The 16,507-nt window shown below is 37.9% G+C and overlaps 1 protein-coding gene across 1 annotated transcript in view; it reads right to left on the bottom strand.

Annotated features, from left to right (window-relative positions):
* The window catches only part of MOCOS (molybdenum cofactor sulfurase), a gene marked incomplete at its 5' end in the record, with an annotated part of 50,317 nt that extends 36,335 nt beyond the window's left edge, over positions 1-13,982 (bottom strand). Inside the window, 2 exons of the mRNA XM_010168790.1 lie at positions 9,438-9,456; positions 13,779-13,982. Of these exons, the coding sequence (XP_010167092.1) occupies positions 9,438-9,456; positions 13,779-13,982 (223 nt within the window). The remainder of the gene's footprint in view (positions 1-9,437; positions 9,457-13,778) is intronic.
* Between the last annotated feature and the right edge of the window lie 2,525 nt (positions 13,983-16,507).

Genomic DNA, 16,507 nt, shown 5'->3' with positions numbered 1-16,507 from the left:
CATAGGAGAAGAACAAAAAATAGACATTTTAAAGTTGTGGTAAACAAGATACAATGTTTTAAAGGTATAATTCAATTGGAGGTAAATTACTTCTCTAAGTTATTCACAACTTACTGTAGCTTTTAGCATTCCCATACACATTCAGGATTTTTCAGCCTTTTTATTCAGCTGAAAGAAAACAGTGGTGGAAGCAGAAATGTTCACCTTGGCTTTGAGAGACAGTGCACACAACGCCTATCAGTTCAGGTCTTGATCCTGTTAATGATGGTACATGTGCTCAATTTTAAACCTGTGAACCAGTTCATTCACATCAGTAGTGCTAATTATAGACCTGCAGTCAAGTGTCATTCGGTGTCTATACAGAACCGTCACCTACAACTGCATCTGCAGAGACTGCAGAGAGGCCTGGGGCACCTCTTCAGTCAGATAAAGAAAACCCTGTTCTCCAAGGAAGCTGCAAGTCCTCATTACAGAAACTTACTGTATATGTGGGATTTTGGCACATAAATGCTTGAAGTAAGCAATAACATCTGGCAGGGCAGGGACTAAACTGGAATATCTCATTGAATCTTCTACATATGACCACTCAGACCACCAACTCGGTGGTGTACTTCCTCGTGCTATGCTGTTCTGTGTTATACCATTTCTTTACTGTCCACTAAATAATGAATGGGCAGAAATACAATACTTGATGACAAACTGGCATGAATAAATTATGTGAAGGAATGAAAAAGATGTGCAAAGAGAACCAAAGCACATGTCTATATGTGCCTCAGAAGGAAACACATATACATGCACTGGCAAGACAGGACTGGCAGGATGGCACTGCAGAGAAGAGATATGGATTGTCAGGGGTTTCATAGCCCAGCTAAGAAACCATAGAAGCACACCATGGGGAGCCTCTTAGCCCAGCTAAGAAACCATGGAAGCACACTGCAGGGATCTGAAAACACTTTATGCTGATTTCAAAAAGCAACAGCAGCTGGTAAGGTTACCTGAGCAGGTATAGCTACTGCCAGTTATTTATTTGACAGTAAATGAACATTTCTGGTTAGGACTGAGAAAAAGAACAGTCAGGTGGTCAGAAAGGTAGCATGAAACCTGGCACATCCTATCTCTACCACAGACTTTCAGAACAACCTCGCACAAGCTGCATTAATCTCTCTGTGCTTTTGCTCCTCTTCTGCAAAGTGAAGAGCTGAGAGCTCTAAGAATAACCATGTTGCAGACTAGGAGGACCCCGCTATGCCAGTGACAAAATCCTCCTCACAGGTTGCTTAGGCCCAGCTATGTGCTGAGTGACAACTCAGCCTAAAGGTGCAGGAATGGAAGTGTTGACCACCTGAAACTAACCACTTCCCTTTATCTGCCTGAGGTATCAATGTAAACATTTAAACTAGCTTTTCTAGCTGGCTTAATTTCTATTGGCTTTTATTTTTTTTTTTTTTACATAAATTCTCTTTGTATAGGATAATAGCCCAATATATGTAACAAATACTGTCTGGTATAATTCAGCCTATCTTCTGTTTCCTATCTTCTGACAACATCAATCTTCTGATGTCAGCCTGTCTTCTGATATCTCTTGAGTTTAACTGTGTGAGATACCAAGCACCTTTAGCTTCAGTATCTCAGCACTTAAAAGCCCAAGCCCCCTGTTAGACCTTATTTCAGGCTGAAATAATTCAACCTAAGCAGTGTTTAGCTCTGCTAAAACCAGTTCAAACAGCATTATTATTTTTTTTTTTTTCCATGAGCAGGGCACAAGACACTCCACACAAAAATGTGCTGTATACACAGAAGAAATCCTACATCGTTACAGAGCACACTTAAACATGTTCTGCCCCATTAGTTCAGTTCAAAATGGTTCAGTTCTCAAATGGAGATACACTCAAAATAACTCCATATATCCAAAATTGGAAAGCAGAGAATAGAATCAGCCCCTATTCATGACAAATGCCTTGGAGAATATCCTGTGTTCAAAACATGTTTCTCAAATCAAAGTTATAGTAAAAGGCATCTGTTGACAAAGACTGTTGTGGTGTCATTAGCTTTGTTTTGTCAGAAGAATTCAATCTGGGAAGAGTGACACTTCCTTGACTCCTTTTTTTAAATTAGATGAGAAAAAATGTCATCCTGGTATAACATGGTTTGTCATGGTGCTAGTGACTCGTGGGTGGATCTATCATTCTGTTAACGATGACAAGCAAGGCAAAAATCATGACAGATACTTCACTACCCAATTTGTACGGTGTTTGGGCTTATTTGCTCAGTATACAAAAAGCTTCAAAAGATATAATCTTTTAATTAGTATTACTTTTGAAGAAACATTGCTGAGGCAGCCTTGCTTATCAAAGTGTATGTAGTGTAATCACAGAATGAAGTTTCCATGACCCAACTTCAAGGAATTAGTAACAAGAATTTTTAAAAAATCTTTTAAATTTTGTCAAATAAAGTATTACTGTTTAATGAACAGTAATTTCATTCTAGCCATGTGACCCAATACGCTTCTCCAATAAAACTTTTAATTGGGATATATATTAATCTGTACAATAGACAAAGATTATTGGTACATAAAAATGTATGAACAGTAAAGGAATATATGGAATTTTGGTTCAGGAGAAGTAAGTTATCTATAGTTTTAGTATTAATCAAACTCCATTATGACCAGTGTGACAATGCACAGAAGTCTTGGGAATGTGATGCACACTTTTCAGTGCAAACAATGACACCATGTCAAAAACCAGTAAGGGCAGTGCTGCAAATCTATCTGACCGTCGAATACATGCTTGACTTTCCCTGGGACATATGCTTCGATTTCTTCTTGCTTAGTTTCACCCTAGAAATACACTACTTGGGGAGTTAATTTAATCTCTCTCTGCAGTGCTACCACATAGCAAAACAAATAGAACATAAAACATCTGTTACAGTTATTTCGATGAAGAAAAGCTTATTTAAATAAAGCACATCTTTAAAATTGCCATAAGGAGCAATAATGGGTATGGAGCTCAGCATTATAAAATACAGAATGCTGCTTGCTGCTCTGTCTGTAACAGCGGCAGCTGACTTTTGGGAGCCAGGAATATGTTCATCAATGAAGGCACAGAAGCATGAATGGTGCTAATGGTAAGTACACAGCTTTATGTACTCAGATTGTCAGTTCTGGTGATTCCCTAGGTCTGATATTTGGAGCTATTGTGCCTTGGTCTTTCAGAAACTAAAGACTACAATTAAATTGCAAAACGCATGCAGAAAACTTGCAGCATTTTTACTGATTTCAGTCAGTGAGGACATGGTAATTAAGCCATCACGACATCTTGGAGTCCCATCTGCCCCTCAGAGCCCCTTTGCATTCATTATTTTTTCTGAAGCTCTTTACTGGGTGCCAAGCCCTGTAGGTTGCTTTACACTCCAACACTTCTGATGTCAGATCATCTTGATTTTTTGACGAGCAAAAGATGCTTTTCACACTTCTAGGATGTGGTCTTCAAGTCTAATAAACACACAGGAATGAAATTAATCTAAATTAATTTTTTAAATAGTTCTTTTTTTTTTTTTCAGAGATAATTTCTATTTTAAGCACAATTGCCTTCCTCAGTGAGCCTTCCTTTAGTGTTTCCACATTGACCAAATGCTCACAGTTAGAGGTTTTTTTCATAGTGCTCTACCTGAAAAATACTAATACAACTTTTTAAATTTTTTTAATATAAAAAATATTGAGGTGGACAGGATTTTTTCCCCTAGTTTTAATGCATTACCCCACAATAGTCACCCCTGGATGTCTGGTATTTTAGTTCACATTCAGAAGCTGGACAGCTCCAAAAATAAATGTGATTCTGGTTTGTTCTGATTTCCCATTCTCTGTCACACAGCTGCACTGGTAACTTCTCTGCCTTTGCTAAATGACTGACTTGTGCTATCCATTCCCTTCAGGGCTTCTGTGGCAGTCAGCTGAAAGGTGTCAGCTTTTCTCTGGCTTCAGGCTCCGTTGAAATGAGTCTAGGATGATGCTTACTGTAGGTAGATATATACTAAGTGATAGTAAATATTTACAAATAGCACATAGTTTTGCATTGTTTCTAATCAACTAAGTCTAAGATTTTCACTAAGTATGATGGATTTTTTAAGAACCTCTGCTGAATTAATTCCCATAGGATCCAATTATGTAGCTCTTATTCAAGCAAGTACTTCTTATTTGTGCAAGTTATGTTACTAAGTATCACAAGAATTATTCACATGAATAAAGGAACTTTTATAAAAAGATCATGAAGTATCCCAAAAAAACTCCAAATATGTAAGTCAGTACTGGCAGGTACTGTCCTTCAGGAACTGGGACTTCTCATTCTATTTTTCACAGTGCTCAAATTCCAGAGCAGTTTGTTTGTCTGATGGATTTGCTCATTACAAGAATTTCACTGCACACCACTGATGGCTGGTTATAAAACAGGCTTCATGACACTGTTCTCCACATCCACTGGTAAATTAATTCACTGATTCATGGCATGGAATCGGAGATAAAATAAGCTAGCTCTTTCTGTCATCCAGCATTTGACTGTGAAATGCTGTTGCTGATGCAAACGCATACTTAATCTTGTTTAATACAATTTAATAAGAAGTAGGTCAGAAGTAAAAAAAAAAATTAAATTAAAATATATATATATATACCAGCACTTGTTTCCAAATCATTTAGTAGGAGGAAAGAAGCTTTTTAGCTGAATTAAAGTATACTTAAACTGGTTTAACTGCATGGTTTCCTGCAAGAGAGGGAGGGAAATAATTTCTACGTGGGCAGGTTCCCACAGTATTGATGAATCTGATCCTCTCCTCCTTATTGAGTCTCTAGTTGTTGACAATGGTTTAAACTAATTGGAGAGTGGATGTAAATATCTCTTCAGTCTACACTCATTCATCACTCACTGTGACCAAACCCTCTTTGGTAGACAACAGTGAAGCATTAGACAGAGATACCGAAATTTACTGAAATTGCCAAACTCAGTGTCCTGGTAGTGGAAATGCTAGCTTATCAGGAACTTGGCAGTCGATGTGATCATTTTCTCTGCTTGTTTCAAAGACAGTCAAATATCAGGTAAGATTGGTTGTGAGAGAAGCAGGCTGGAAACATCACCATAATTCAGAATATGTGGGTTGCTATTCTGCAGGAATTCTCACTTAGAAGATGAGATATATATAGCAAACTGCAGGTCCTCCATGCTTAAAGGAGTAACAATAATTTTACATTTCTGCAATCCAGAAGCCAGAAGATACTTTGGGGATGTGGTGGCTATAAGGAAGAAATGAAACACAGCTTTGACTGTTAAAAGATGAGCTCACATTTTTTCAACTGCTTTTTTCTTCTCTGTAGTACATGCAGTGAATTAGAGTGTGGATTTATTTGGATTGTTTATAAACTTCATGAGACCAAGATCCATCTATATGAAACTGATCAAGCTGAGGAGTAGGCTAAACACCTTGGTTTTCTTTGATTTGGCATCTCAATGGCCATAGGTCTCCCCAACCAATGTAATGTTCTCTTAGCTTTTTCTTCTTTTTTAAAAAACTGCATTCAGTGACAATGAAAATCTGGTTTGATAAAATGACATCAGGGAAAGGATTCCAGGAAGAAAAGCAAGAACTGTGGCTTCCTAACTCTGACTTCAGCAGAGCACCTTATTGCGAGTCATAGGAAAAAGTCTGTACCTCTGCACCCCATTGTGTATCCCTAGCTATTTCATAGACTAAAGGCTTTGGTGTCAGACTGCTACTAGTAAGAGAAGTGTAAGCCAGGGGAAAAAACACAGAAGACTAAGCTAGAACTTGTATCAAGAAATGATAAAGGGGAATGTAGTAGACTAATACAAGTGGAAACAATGCTTAGGAATGAAAAGGTGCAGTGCGTGATACTGAAAGCCTAGTGACATAGATTTAATTTGTGTCCCAGTCAGAACCCCCTCCACCTTTTCCTCTTTCTCTTAAATCACTTAAATCCTCCTTTGTCTGTATTTATCCCTTGAAAATGGTGTAATAGACCACAGGGAGGTCGTAGGGTTAAAATCCCATAATGGACTGTGTTGAAATATTACTTTAATTACAGCCATACAGGGTCCTATTCAGGATTTGTGTGGGGAGCAGGAAGATGTAAGCAAGGTAATAGAGAAGGTGGAGCCAGGCTCTTCTCGTCTTCGAAGGATTCAGATGGTAGAGTGAAACTGGACAATGCACACGTTCAAAGGCAGCTGATTTGCTTTTACCAAGATCAAGAAAAAAGGAATCCAGCGAAGCTGTCAAAAGCACAGTCCTTTTGCTGCTACCATGTGGTTTATTTTCACATTTCTCTGCTGTGTAACAAGGTCTGTAGTTTAGAGCTACAGTTTGGCCCTGTTACTAAACAGAAAATGTTTAGTCTCCCTCATTCATCCGAGATTCTTTCATCTGAGCAACTACGAGTACCTTTCTTTTATCTCCTTTCCAGTTTCCTCAGCAACATGCAATGCAATGCAAGAACAGTCCAGAAAAGCAGTGTCGGGCAACACCTTCAGTCTAGGCTTTCATGAAGCTTTCTAACCTTGACCAGTTCTGATGAGCACTTTAATAGTAGGCAATTTCAAGCATATGCGTCTTTGTCCCATCACAATGAGATATTACAGAAAGCAACTCAGCCTGTACTCTGTCACTACTTCCTCACCAAGAAAAGAGCTTCATTACCTAATAACTAGGTTTGCACACTGAATCTCTCAAGTACAGCATCTCCTCATGCTCAGTCAGTAATCCCCTACCTGGAGAGCCCCTTGTTGTAAGGGCTGTCTTTGAGTGCCCAATGCCATGTAACCAGACGTAAGCAAAGATCCAGATTGTGATGGCATTTCTTGCCAGGCTGAAGCAACAACATGCCATTTATTGGCAAGCCACTGTGGTTTCCTGCAGTGCTGCTAACTCCCTACCAGATATCCATAGTGCAATTAGAAACTAACTGGAACCAAGAAAATTAGTGGATGTTCATCAGGAATCTTCACAACAATCTTTTTCTCCTTGTAATCCTGTTTACATTCTATTGTGCTGGTCCATCTGCCATCCCTGGCTTCCTGAAATCAATGGCTAAATCTATAGCTAAAATCAATAGTGAGTAATCACCCCAGTGATTTTTAGGTAGCTACTGGGAAGGTGGCCAAAAATCCCATTAGGCATGTTAAGAACACTTTTCTTTCCCTGAGTCATCAAAATTAATATGAGTGAATGTGCTTCTAAAAGCATTAATGTAACTAACTCAAAGTTGTTTGACCATCTCTGCACAGATGTTCTTAGCTGGAATTAACAAATACTGGATTTCCATTTTCTCTGGGCCAAATTAAAAAATGCTGCACTTCTCCTGCAAAACTGAATAATTGTTTTACACAAAAGTAAAAAGTAACAGATGGAAAAAACTTAAAAGAATAATGGCTTGAAGAACAACAAAGATCTTCTTAATAACTTTCTATGAAGATTTATTTCACTTAGATTAAATAAAGTAGAAATTATCCCTCATGGTTGCTTAACAGCAACTCAACCCACTTTGTCCTGTAGGGAGATGGTATGAATTTCCAGAGAAGTACTGATAGCTACTACCAGGTTCCAGTCAGTAGTCTGATCAAATTAACCTGGTAACCGCTTCCTGTGCGTGTGAACTGCTGTAGCTCCTTTTCCCCCCCTCACTCTTCTACTTCACATGTTGTCATTGCTCTAATTCTATATCTACATACCAGATGTACAGTGCACTGGAGCTAATTTACCAGTGAAACTGAGGGTACCGTCTAAGGCACAAACAGCAATTATCTTAATAAATCTACCCACTACAGGTATTACAGGTCCTTTCTATCTTGTAATGATAAGTAGCGATATGAATATGCATTCAACCAGCTGTGTGTATATACAAATGTATCTGCCACTTGATTTCTGAAGATTTGCCAGTATTTAACATATTTCTTCTCCACCCCTGTGATGTTAGAATAAGTGGGGAAGACAGACATTGAATCCTTCAAGATGACTCTGAAGGACTACAGCAGAAGGAGGAGATTTCACCTGGCCATTGCTGGGTCCTGGCTACTGATCTAGATCTAGCTAAACAATTTATTAAAACATCACTGAAGGAAAAGGAAACTCTTAAAAGAGAACATTGTGAAACTAAAGCAAAGAAAGTGTACTTGCAATATGAAGGTGCTTCCAGAACTGGCTATCACCATTTTATTTACCTTGAACAACTACTTTTACATGCATTTCCCATCCTGCCTCATACCACTTTGTCCTGTGTTACTTTTGTTTGCAGACCTGTCCAAATGCAAACAGACAGAATAACTACTACCTGCTTATATTGCTCTGTCTCTTCCCTGGTCACACCTCTCCCATACAACAAGGAAGGCGGGTGAGACAGTGGGCAGATGCTATAATAAGAGCAGTCATCAAATTGCATTATAGAGTCATGCTGCAGGGACACAAACTGGAAGTTATCTGCTGAGAAGCGGTGACAGCTTTTTTTTGAGAAATGGATGAAGCTAAGTTCAAAGTCTAGACCTCCCTTCACTCTGTCTGGGTTGAGAGTGAGCCGGGACATGCTAATGCAGGCTCCTAGACAAAACTGATCGTAATCTGTCTGAACAGGGTTCTCAGTCTTGAGCGGAAAAACTCATCCATATGCAACACTACAGAAGAGCCTTCCTTAGGCAAAGCAAAATATTTACATTCTCTATCTTTGGCAGCTGATTCCTGTTATAGCAGTTTGTCTATCACATACAAGTGTGAAGTGGCAGGCAAGAAGGCTGAGACTGCTAATGGACTGGTGCTTGTTCCCTTTCTGACAGGATGTTTAGGAGGCATAGTGAGCATATATGGATACAAGGGAACCTTTGCAAGTGAGACAATCATGGCAAGCAACTTCTGGTTAGCTTCAGGCTCCAGGCAAAGGAGGGAATGTGAAAAAGCAGAATGGGAAAGAGCGCTGGTAATCCACAACTGAAATGATGGCTATTTTTCAAAAGATAGCTATGATGGCTTGCTCACTCTTTTATGCCCATGACAAACAGAAGATAAAAATATTGTCTCAGAATATCAGAGTAAAAAATAAAAAGTTTGATAAGGGAAGTGATATTTTTCACTGGGGGCAGGAAACACTGAACTGGAAGGTGTGACTGGGTAAGAGCTCTCCAGGACATACAGTTCAAGAAATGTTTCAGGTGAAATTCCATCTGCCCATCTCTGCCTCTTACCCCTTTCAGGTCCCAAATTGACCTTACAGAATGAAATATGAAAAGATTATAAAATTACTCTGCAATTATTTACTGAATGTACAAAGAACATTTCACAGGTCTCTTCACCCTATCAGAACAAAGAGAGAAACTTAAAATAATATTAGCACAAAAGGTCCTCATAGCACGGGTTGTGATTTTTTTCAAATCTTCAGATGGAAGTGAACATGTAACTTTGCACTTTGAGCTGATTTGTAAGAAATCCACTTTTTTGTGTGGATAATTGTTGTTTCAAATCAGTGTTGTTCCCTTCTCCTTTTTGGCATTCAAAACAGGTTGGAACCTCATGGAATCATATGCAACCTTTTGATAAAAAAGGATGGCAAGGATGCAAACTGAAGTTGAGTCGTTGCTGTTAAACAGCGCTTCAGAGATTGGAAGGACTTGGGGATGCATAATCATATGACATTCATATATGCTGAAGACTACAGATATTCACTATTAATAAAGGAGCGAATGGTGATTCTGTGTGTGAAGAGTCTGCAGTATTAGCTCAGTATCAAGCATATATGTAACCCCATTCTTGTGACATCACAAATTCCCTTTAATATCTAGGGCTAATTGCTTTTTTTCCTGGTAGCCTCACAAGGAAGCAGAAGATTGACAGCTTGCCGCATTAATGTCACTCTGCTGCTTCCATCCTACACCACTGACTTAGCAGAGGTCCTTCATCTCTACTCCTGCACTTTCTCACCTTTCAAAATCACCAGCCTGTCATCTGTCCACACTTCATTAATAGCAAAAACTATAATGCTGGAGCAGTATCTATTCTAACTTGACAAGTATCTATGAAGAAGCTGTTTGGCATAAAGGCCATCTTATGTCCTGCACCTGTCAAGTATTCATCATAGTTTAACCCCTGTTCATAACCAGGGCTGCTTGGTGCAGCAGTGCAAATAAACACATATTGTAAAATGATAGAGACGTGCTACTGCAGAGGACAAGCAGCTTGCGTGAAAAGAATACAGGTATCCTCCCAAGTCATTTCCAGAACAAATTACTACCAATAGCAGTCTACAAGACAGCTTTACTGTAGGAAATAATTTTAATGGGAAGTATTTAGCGTGGCTAAAAGGAGGAAATTTAATGTAGTTTTCATGCCCAAAGACAAGAGGTTTATGAAGATTTCAAAACTGTAGTAGTTTTATTCCTAGATAAAGAAATGTTTCATGAAAAATCTGAAGAAAAATCAAAGCTTTTGAGTGACTGCAAGTCCCTCTTCTTTAATTGTTTTAATTACCATTTAGAGCAAAATAACTAAACCAGTAATTAAACTGTCAATTAAACCAATGATACATATAGTATACAAAGCAAGTTTATTCTAAATTAAAACAGGGATACCCTTCAACAATCACAGAGAAACATTTAAATGAAAAAGCAATAGCAATTCCACTTCCATAATTATTTCACTCCCACTATATCAACATTAACATCCAAGTGTTCTCTGTCATATATACCAGGACAGAAGGCTGTCAAAAACGCTGCCATGCTTAAGAGTGCAATCATGCTATGGTTTCATTTGTGCATCTCACTTTAATGAAATGCCTTCATTTGATCTAGAGTGCTGCAGTGAAGGTTTTACTCAAGGATGAGCCTGAGACTGTGGTTATTTCCTCCTGGTGCAATTGACCCCATGAATGTAATTCAAGCATGTTTGTGTTTAGTGGCACAATCTGGTTAGCTCTGGTAATTAAACTCTGGTACCAGTGAGAAATGGATTTCAATAGTAGCAGCAGGTAAGAACTGCTTTCCTCCCAAATGGTATACAGATGAATGACATTTTTTCCCTGCTTTAATTTTTCAGTGGCTGTGTTAAATGTTATGTATTTCACTACATGCCGTTCACATCCTAAATATCTTGGACTTAGCTCAGAGTTTTGAATATCATGTAAATTATGTAAATCTTGAGGCTTAAATGTAAGCTTGGTATCCTCTGAAGACACTGTCTACTTATGAAGTCGTTCTTGCCAATCTCAACTGTTCCAAATAAACTGCTCCAAACCTCATCATAATATTTTCTCTGGAATCAGTTAGTCAGATTGTCCTTTTCAGGCTACCAAACACTACTGTCCAGCCACACTGTGCCCTCTAATAGGCAACAGGGACATAAGAATTGCCTGTCAGAAAGACAAATAGAACTGGTTGGATGCCTGGTTATAGGTAATTAATTATAGATGGGATATCATCCATAAAGGAATAGGACATTTTGTCATTTCTCTTTTAATATGCTAACTGAAATACAACCCAAGTCATTAATTGGTGTCCACTAGTAGTAGGTAAGTCAGATAGAAATGTCATCCAATACTCCCTTCATTAAAAATTCCTCAAAACGTCTTCTGCGAGCCTTCTGAAACTGTGTTCTCCTATCTGCAGTAGATTACATTTGGAGACTGACCAGTGAATCCACATGAATGTGCAGATCACAGATATGACCAAACTAGAGGACACTATTTCATTTCTAAACCATTAACAGAAGTATTGGATTGAACTTTGATTTGAATTAACCTAATTTTAGACATACATACAGGTATGAAGATGAGATTATATTGTCAGTCTGATGAAGCTTACTCTCTGCTGTATGTATATTCTTTGTAATCATAAAGAAGCGGCAAACATTTTTCTCCCCCACAACTGCTATGTCTATGAAATAATTTCATTCCATAAAGAAACCAATTAGATATATATCACATATAATATAGCTTTGGAAAGAAACTGTTGCTTGTTAATTTCTAAAAGTCATTAAATTCCACATTATTTTAATTAAATAAAGCAATCTAACAGGCACTGCAGATGTGACTGGTATGCATTTGAAAATTTTATAGTTCTTCATTCTACATAGTCCCACCAAAAATGACAAGAATCTGGTGAATAGCACAATCCAGATGATACAGATTAATAAAGAAGCTTTTTATGAGCAGCCACTGCAGCAAACAGGCACATTGGAGGCAGAAGACTATAAATTATTTTTTTCTTTGAGGGTACAGTTGATTTTAAAAGAGTGAAACAGGCAAGAGCCATTTTTACTAAGAAATTGTGAAAATCAGAAGTGCAAATAAAGGTTTTGGTTTTATCCAAAGGACAGAAGCAACATCAGAGTGTTTGCAGTGTTTTACCAACCCAGCTGTGTTAATATGTCCATTTTTTTTCTGAACATGGCCACACATATTCAATACTGTATAAATGGCTAATTCACTCCTAAAATGTGTAGTTCTTTGAAATGAAATGTGGTGAATATTTGAGACTACTTGGAGAGCAGAGCATAGTTCAAAAAAAGACATATGGCAAGAAGAGCTTCTCTATTACTATATATTTGTCCATCCCATATTCATCAGTGTGGTAAGTGCCTTAAAAAAATCCTGTAAAACTCCATATTGACAGGCTACAAAATAACTGCTTCACTTCTGTTCTCCCTTGTGTATATCTGAATCTCCCCTTGTATTCTCATCGACATCTCTGTGTTCCCCTCATCATTCAGTTCTCCGCTCCAGCAGACGAGTGCTGAGAAACGCCTTTTGCAGCACTTCCACTCTCTCCCTAATGGTCCAGAACTATCAGCGTCCAAGAGCAATGCAGCTCTTCCACTACTGCTGGCAGAGGGAGGTAGTCACTGGGACAGATGGTGCCAGTTATTCACAGCTCTTAAAAAAACAAGGTTATACACCTGAACTTGACTTGTGGGCTTATTCAATCATCACCCAATGAAAATCAGAACAGTTAAGCAAAACTCGAGCACTGTGGTTTTTCTGACTTCTGCTGATGAACAAGTGAGCTACGTTACCCTGTGTCACCCACTGCCTACACGGTGCAGTCATACACGATCCTAGTCATACACCATTACCTCTCCAGTAAAGGCAAAAAAGTTTCACAAAGCTTCATCTTACAGATAGTCAGTGTAACCAATGGACAAAGGCTGGAGAAGGCTGTCAAGAAAGACAGCATTTAAGGATTTTTTGAGCTTGAACTTGACTCCTTACACTGATCATTCAACTTTATTCAATGCTTCCTCAGGAATATTACAGGAATGTTATTATTAGCACTGAAGAGAAAAGAGAACTCCTCTTTCATGGGTGACTGCAATATTTTGAGATCTGATTTCACTTGTATGTCAAAGTTCCAAGGCACTCTCTTATATCAGCTTTTCTAGACTTGCTCTTCAATTCCCAATTTTAAGTGCTCTAGAGAAAGGAGTCAACAAAAAAACAAACTGCCTAGTTACTGCATCCTGCTAGAACAGCTCACTTTCAAACTTCCTACATGTAGAGTACTAAATTTGTAAGATATTGGCTTTGGCTACTATGTACTTTGCATTGTGCTAGCATTATTTATTGGATTTTCTCTCCACTACTTTAAAAATGGTGTGTATATACTGTGCAGAGCTATGAAGAAACAAAAGCAAAACCTCAGAAGAGACCACTAAAGGACAAAATATTTCCTCTAGGATAAATACTCATTGTGAATATGCTTAAAATATAAACATAATACTCATTTAGGGCAAAAAAAACCCAAAACATACCTGTGAAAAGCCAATCACCTCTCCATTTTCATCGAGCACGTTAAAATTAATGATTGGACCCTGGGCTTCAGGATTGCTGAAATCTGTATCGCTGTAAATACGTACTACAGGAGCCCCATTGGCATATTTTAAAGTAGACAGCACAGTATAGGTGTAGTGAGCTAATGCAAAGGTATGCTGGTTTATTTTCTCCATTCCACCTGCAAAAGAAAAGTGCATGCACATGTCAGATGCCTTATTTTTATGGAAATGTAAAAAAAGGATGATTTTTCAGAATGGTGTAGCTGGGAGGTAACTGGCACAAAATTGGTAGCAGAAATCTAAAATTACACTGAAATGTAACATTACATTACAACGCATTACAACATTGATAGTTCCATGTTAGGGTTATCACTAAGTTGTTCTGGAACAGCTAATTTGAAAAGCAAGTTTTGCTCCAGATCTGGTCCTGGAGATCATGGGAATGAGGCATCAATCCTAGCACAGCACAGAAAGCAAATTTCTATGTCTAAGACAAAATAAAAATATTAAAATTCTAAATGAAATGACAAAATACAGTATTAGTCTGCAAGGAATTTACTTGAATACTGAAGAAATATTCTTCCAAGCCTTCTCTTCTTTCTGCAGGAGAAAAAGAAAGAGGATGTTTTGAAAGCCTCATTGACTACACTGATGCATTCTGTTTGCTCCAGAGAAGCTACACTGAGGAGTATGGAGAACAGGACTACAGAGATTTCCTGACAGATGGAGACCTTTTCCTACATCTCTGCTTTCTGAGAGGAGGTTTTTTCTCTGTTAGATGTCCCTGTGGAAATTGCTCCTCATTCTTGTGCTCAGAGGATATGCCATAGGATGATATACTATGGTCACCTATGGCTTTGGGGATATTTTGATTCTCTGCAGGAAGCTAAAACAGAAGCGTCGCGTACAAAACGAGTCATTTCAGTCAAAGGAGACATATGTAATCTGAAACAAAGAAGCAAGTTGTGATATTCACTGTGATAAACCGCTGACAGGAGACAAATAACTGGGTATGACAATAAATATGGAATGAGAAAAGGCATAACCCTAATCTTAACCCTAAATGAACACTAATTTATCATGTGGAACAAGAAAAGTACAAGTAATCTTCAAAGTAGAAACTGAAAACCTATGAATTTGCAACTTTATGGAAGACAATATGATTTCAAAGTATTGTGAGAAACACAGGGAGATACCTGAAGGGTAACAACATGTTTAAAGCCAATCAAATGTCCACTGAAGACAGCTGGAGTTTTGGTTGAAAATCCAAAGTGGTTTCCATTACGCATGCTATGCATTGCACTATGGTGGGCCTACATCACGTGGAAAAAAAAATAGGAAAGAATAATTTCCTCAAAAGCCTCTTGAAGTAGAACAGTATTTTTCTGCCTGAGTATTAGACTCAAAGTATTTTCTGTAATGTTGAGCATCTGATTTGAGGTACATGAGCATTGCTGAAACTAAGATGTTTAACATTTTCTTTTCTTTTGTTTTCTTTTTTTTTTTTTTTTAAACTGTGTTAATTGGCACACAGAATCTCGCACTTCTGTGCATACTATTTTTACATCTGACCATCTGGAAACTTCTACTGTCTGATATAACTGCTCTTGGACAGAAATCTCATAATCTTGTTGACTTCTGTGCCTTTACTTGTGAAAAAAATAAGATATCTTTCTCCTGACATACAGAGGAATTACAGCAACTTCTATTATTTCACTTTTCTTCAAGCATCTATATCGTGTTATCTCCTTTAGATAAGCAAGGAGTGCAAACAGAAGAAGCATAGAAACAGATTAGATATAAGGCGGAACTACATTTTTTGGTGCTAAAGAATAATGAAGAGGAATAAGACATTTAATGAGATATTAAAACACAAAACATTTTCAAGTAATGTTGCCAGAAGCTAATCAGTACAATTTCTAGATGTTAGCCACAGTAAACTTGGCAAGCATCTCTAGAACATTTTGGTCTGAAAGATGATTCGTATTGTCAGAGTCTCTGAGAAAAAAAAAAAGATTGCCTAGTCAGAGTTGTCCTAGTCATTGTTTGGTAGAAGTTAAAGGTCTTGTATGAGTAGGAAAAAAAAAAAAGTTATTTCTCAGTAATTGCCAGAAAGTAGCTGTCTTAAGAGAAGTGACTGCTTTGTCAGCTTCTGAGATGTCTGTGATCTCCTGATTCAGAGCTTTTCCAAATTGGCAGGAATCCTTTAATGGAAGATTAAACTACTGTCCTCGTGTCTTGTTGAAGAAATCTCTTATTCAGAAATTTCAGTCTCTCATTCACAGTAATCATCCCGCTATCATTTCTATATTGTCTTCAGCCATTCTCTTTTAAAGTTGTTTAATCACATTTCCTTGTTCATTAGTGAGAAACTGATGAGCCTCTTAATTATTTATTCTGACAAATCCAAATTCAATAGCCTGCAGTTGCTTTGCTGCCCCGTGATTGGAGAGAAAAAGCTGTGTTGCGAGGGTCCAGTATTTTTAAGTAGCAGAACAGGTTGTGATTAGGTCTGATGTCACAGAAAACCCTGTGAAACACGTTTCAACAATCTGAAGCTTGTGCTGACAGAAAAAAGGGTATATTTGTAAAATAGTTGATTTATTTTTATGTTACTAAACAAAATGATCTGTACTGTACCCTGCATAAATCCAGTGCATACCTAATCCCCTTCTCCCCACTAGAGAAAAGACCATGAGGAAGA

Source organism: Antrostomus carolinensis, unplaced genomic scaffold, assembly GCF_000700745.2.
Source record: "Antrostomus carolinensis isolate BGI_N321 unplaced genomic scaffold, ASM70074v2 scaffold215, whole genome shotgun sequence".
NCBI classification, from domain to species: domain Eukaryota; kingdom Metazoa; phylum Chordata; class Aves; order Caprimulgiformes; family Caprimulgidae; genus Antrostomus; species Antrostomus carolinensis.
This window is presented reverse-complemented; position numbering and strand designations above follow the sequence as displayed.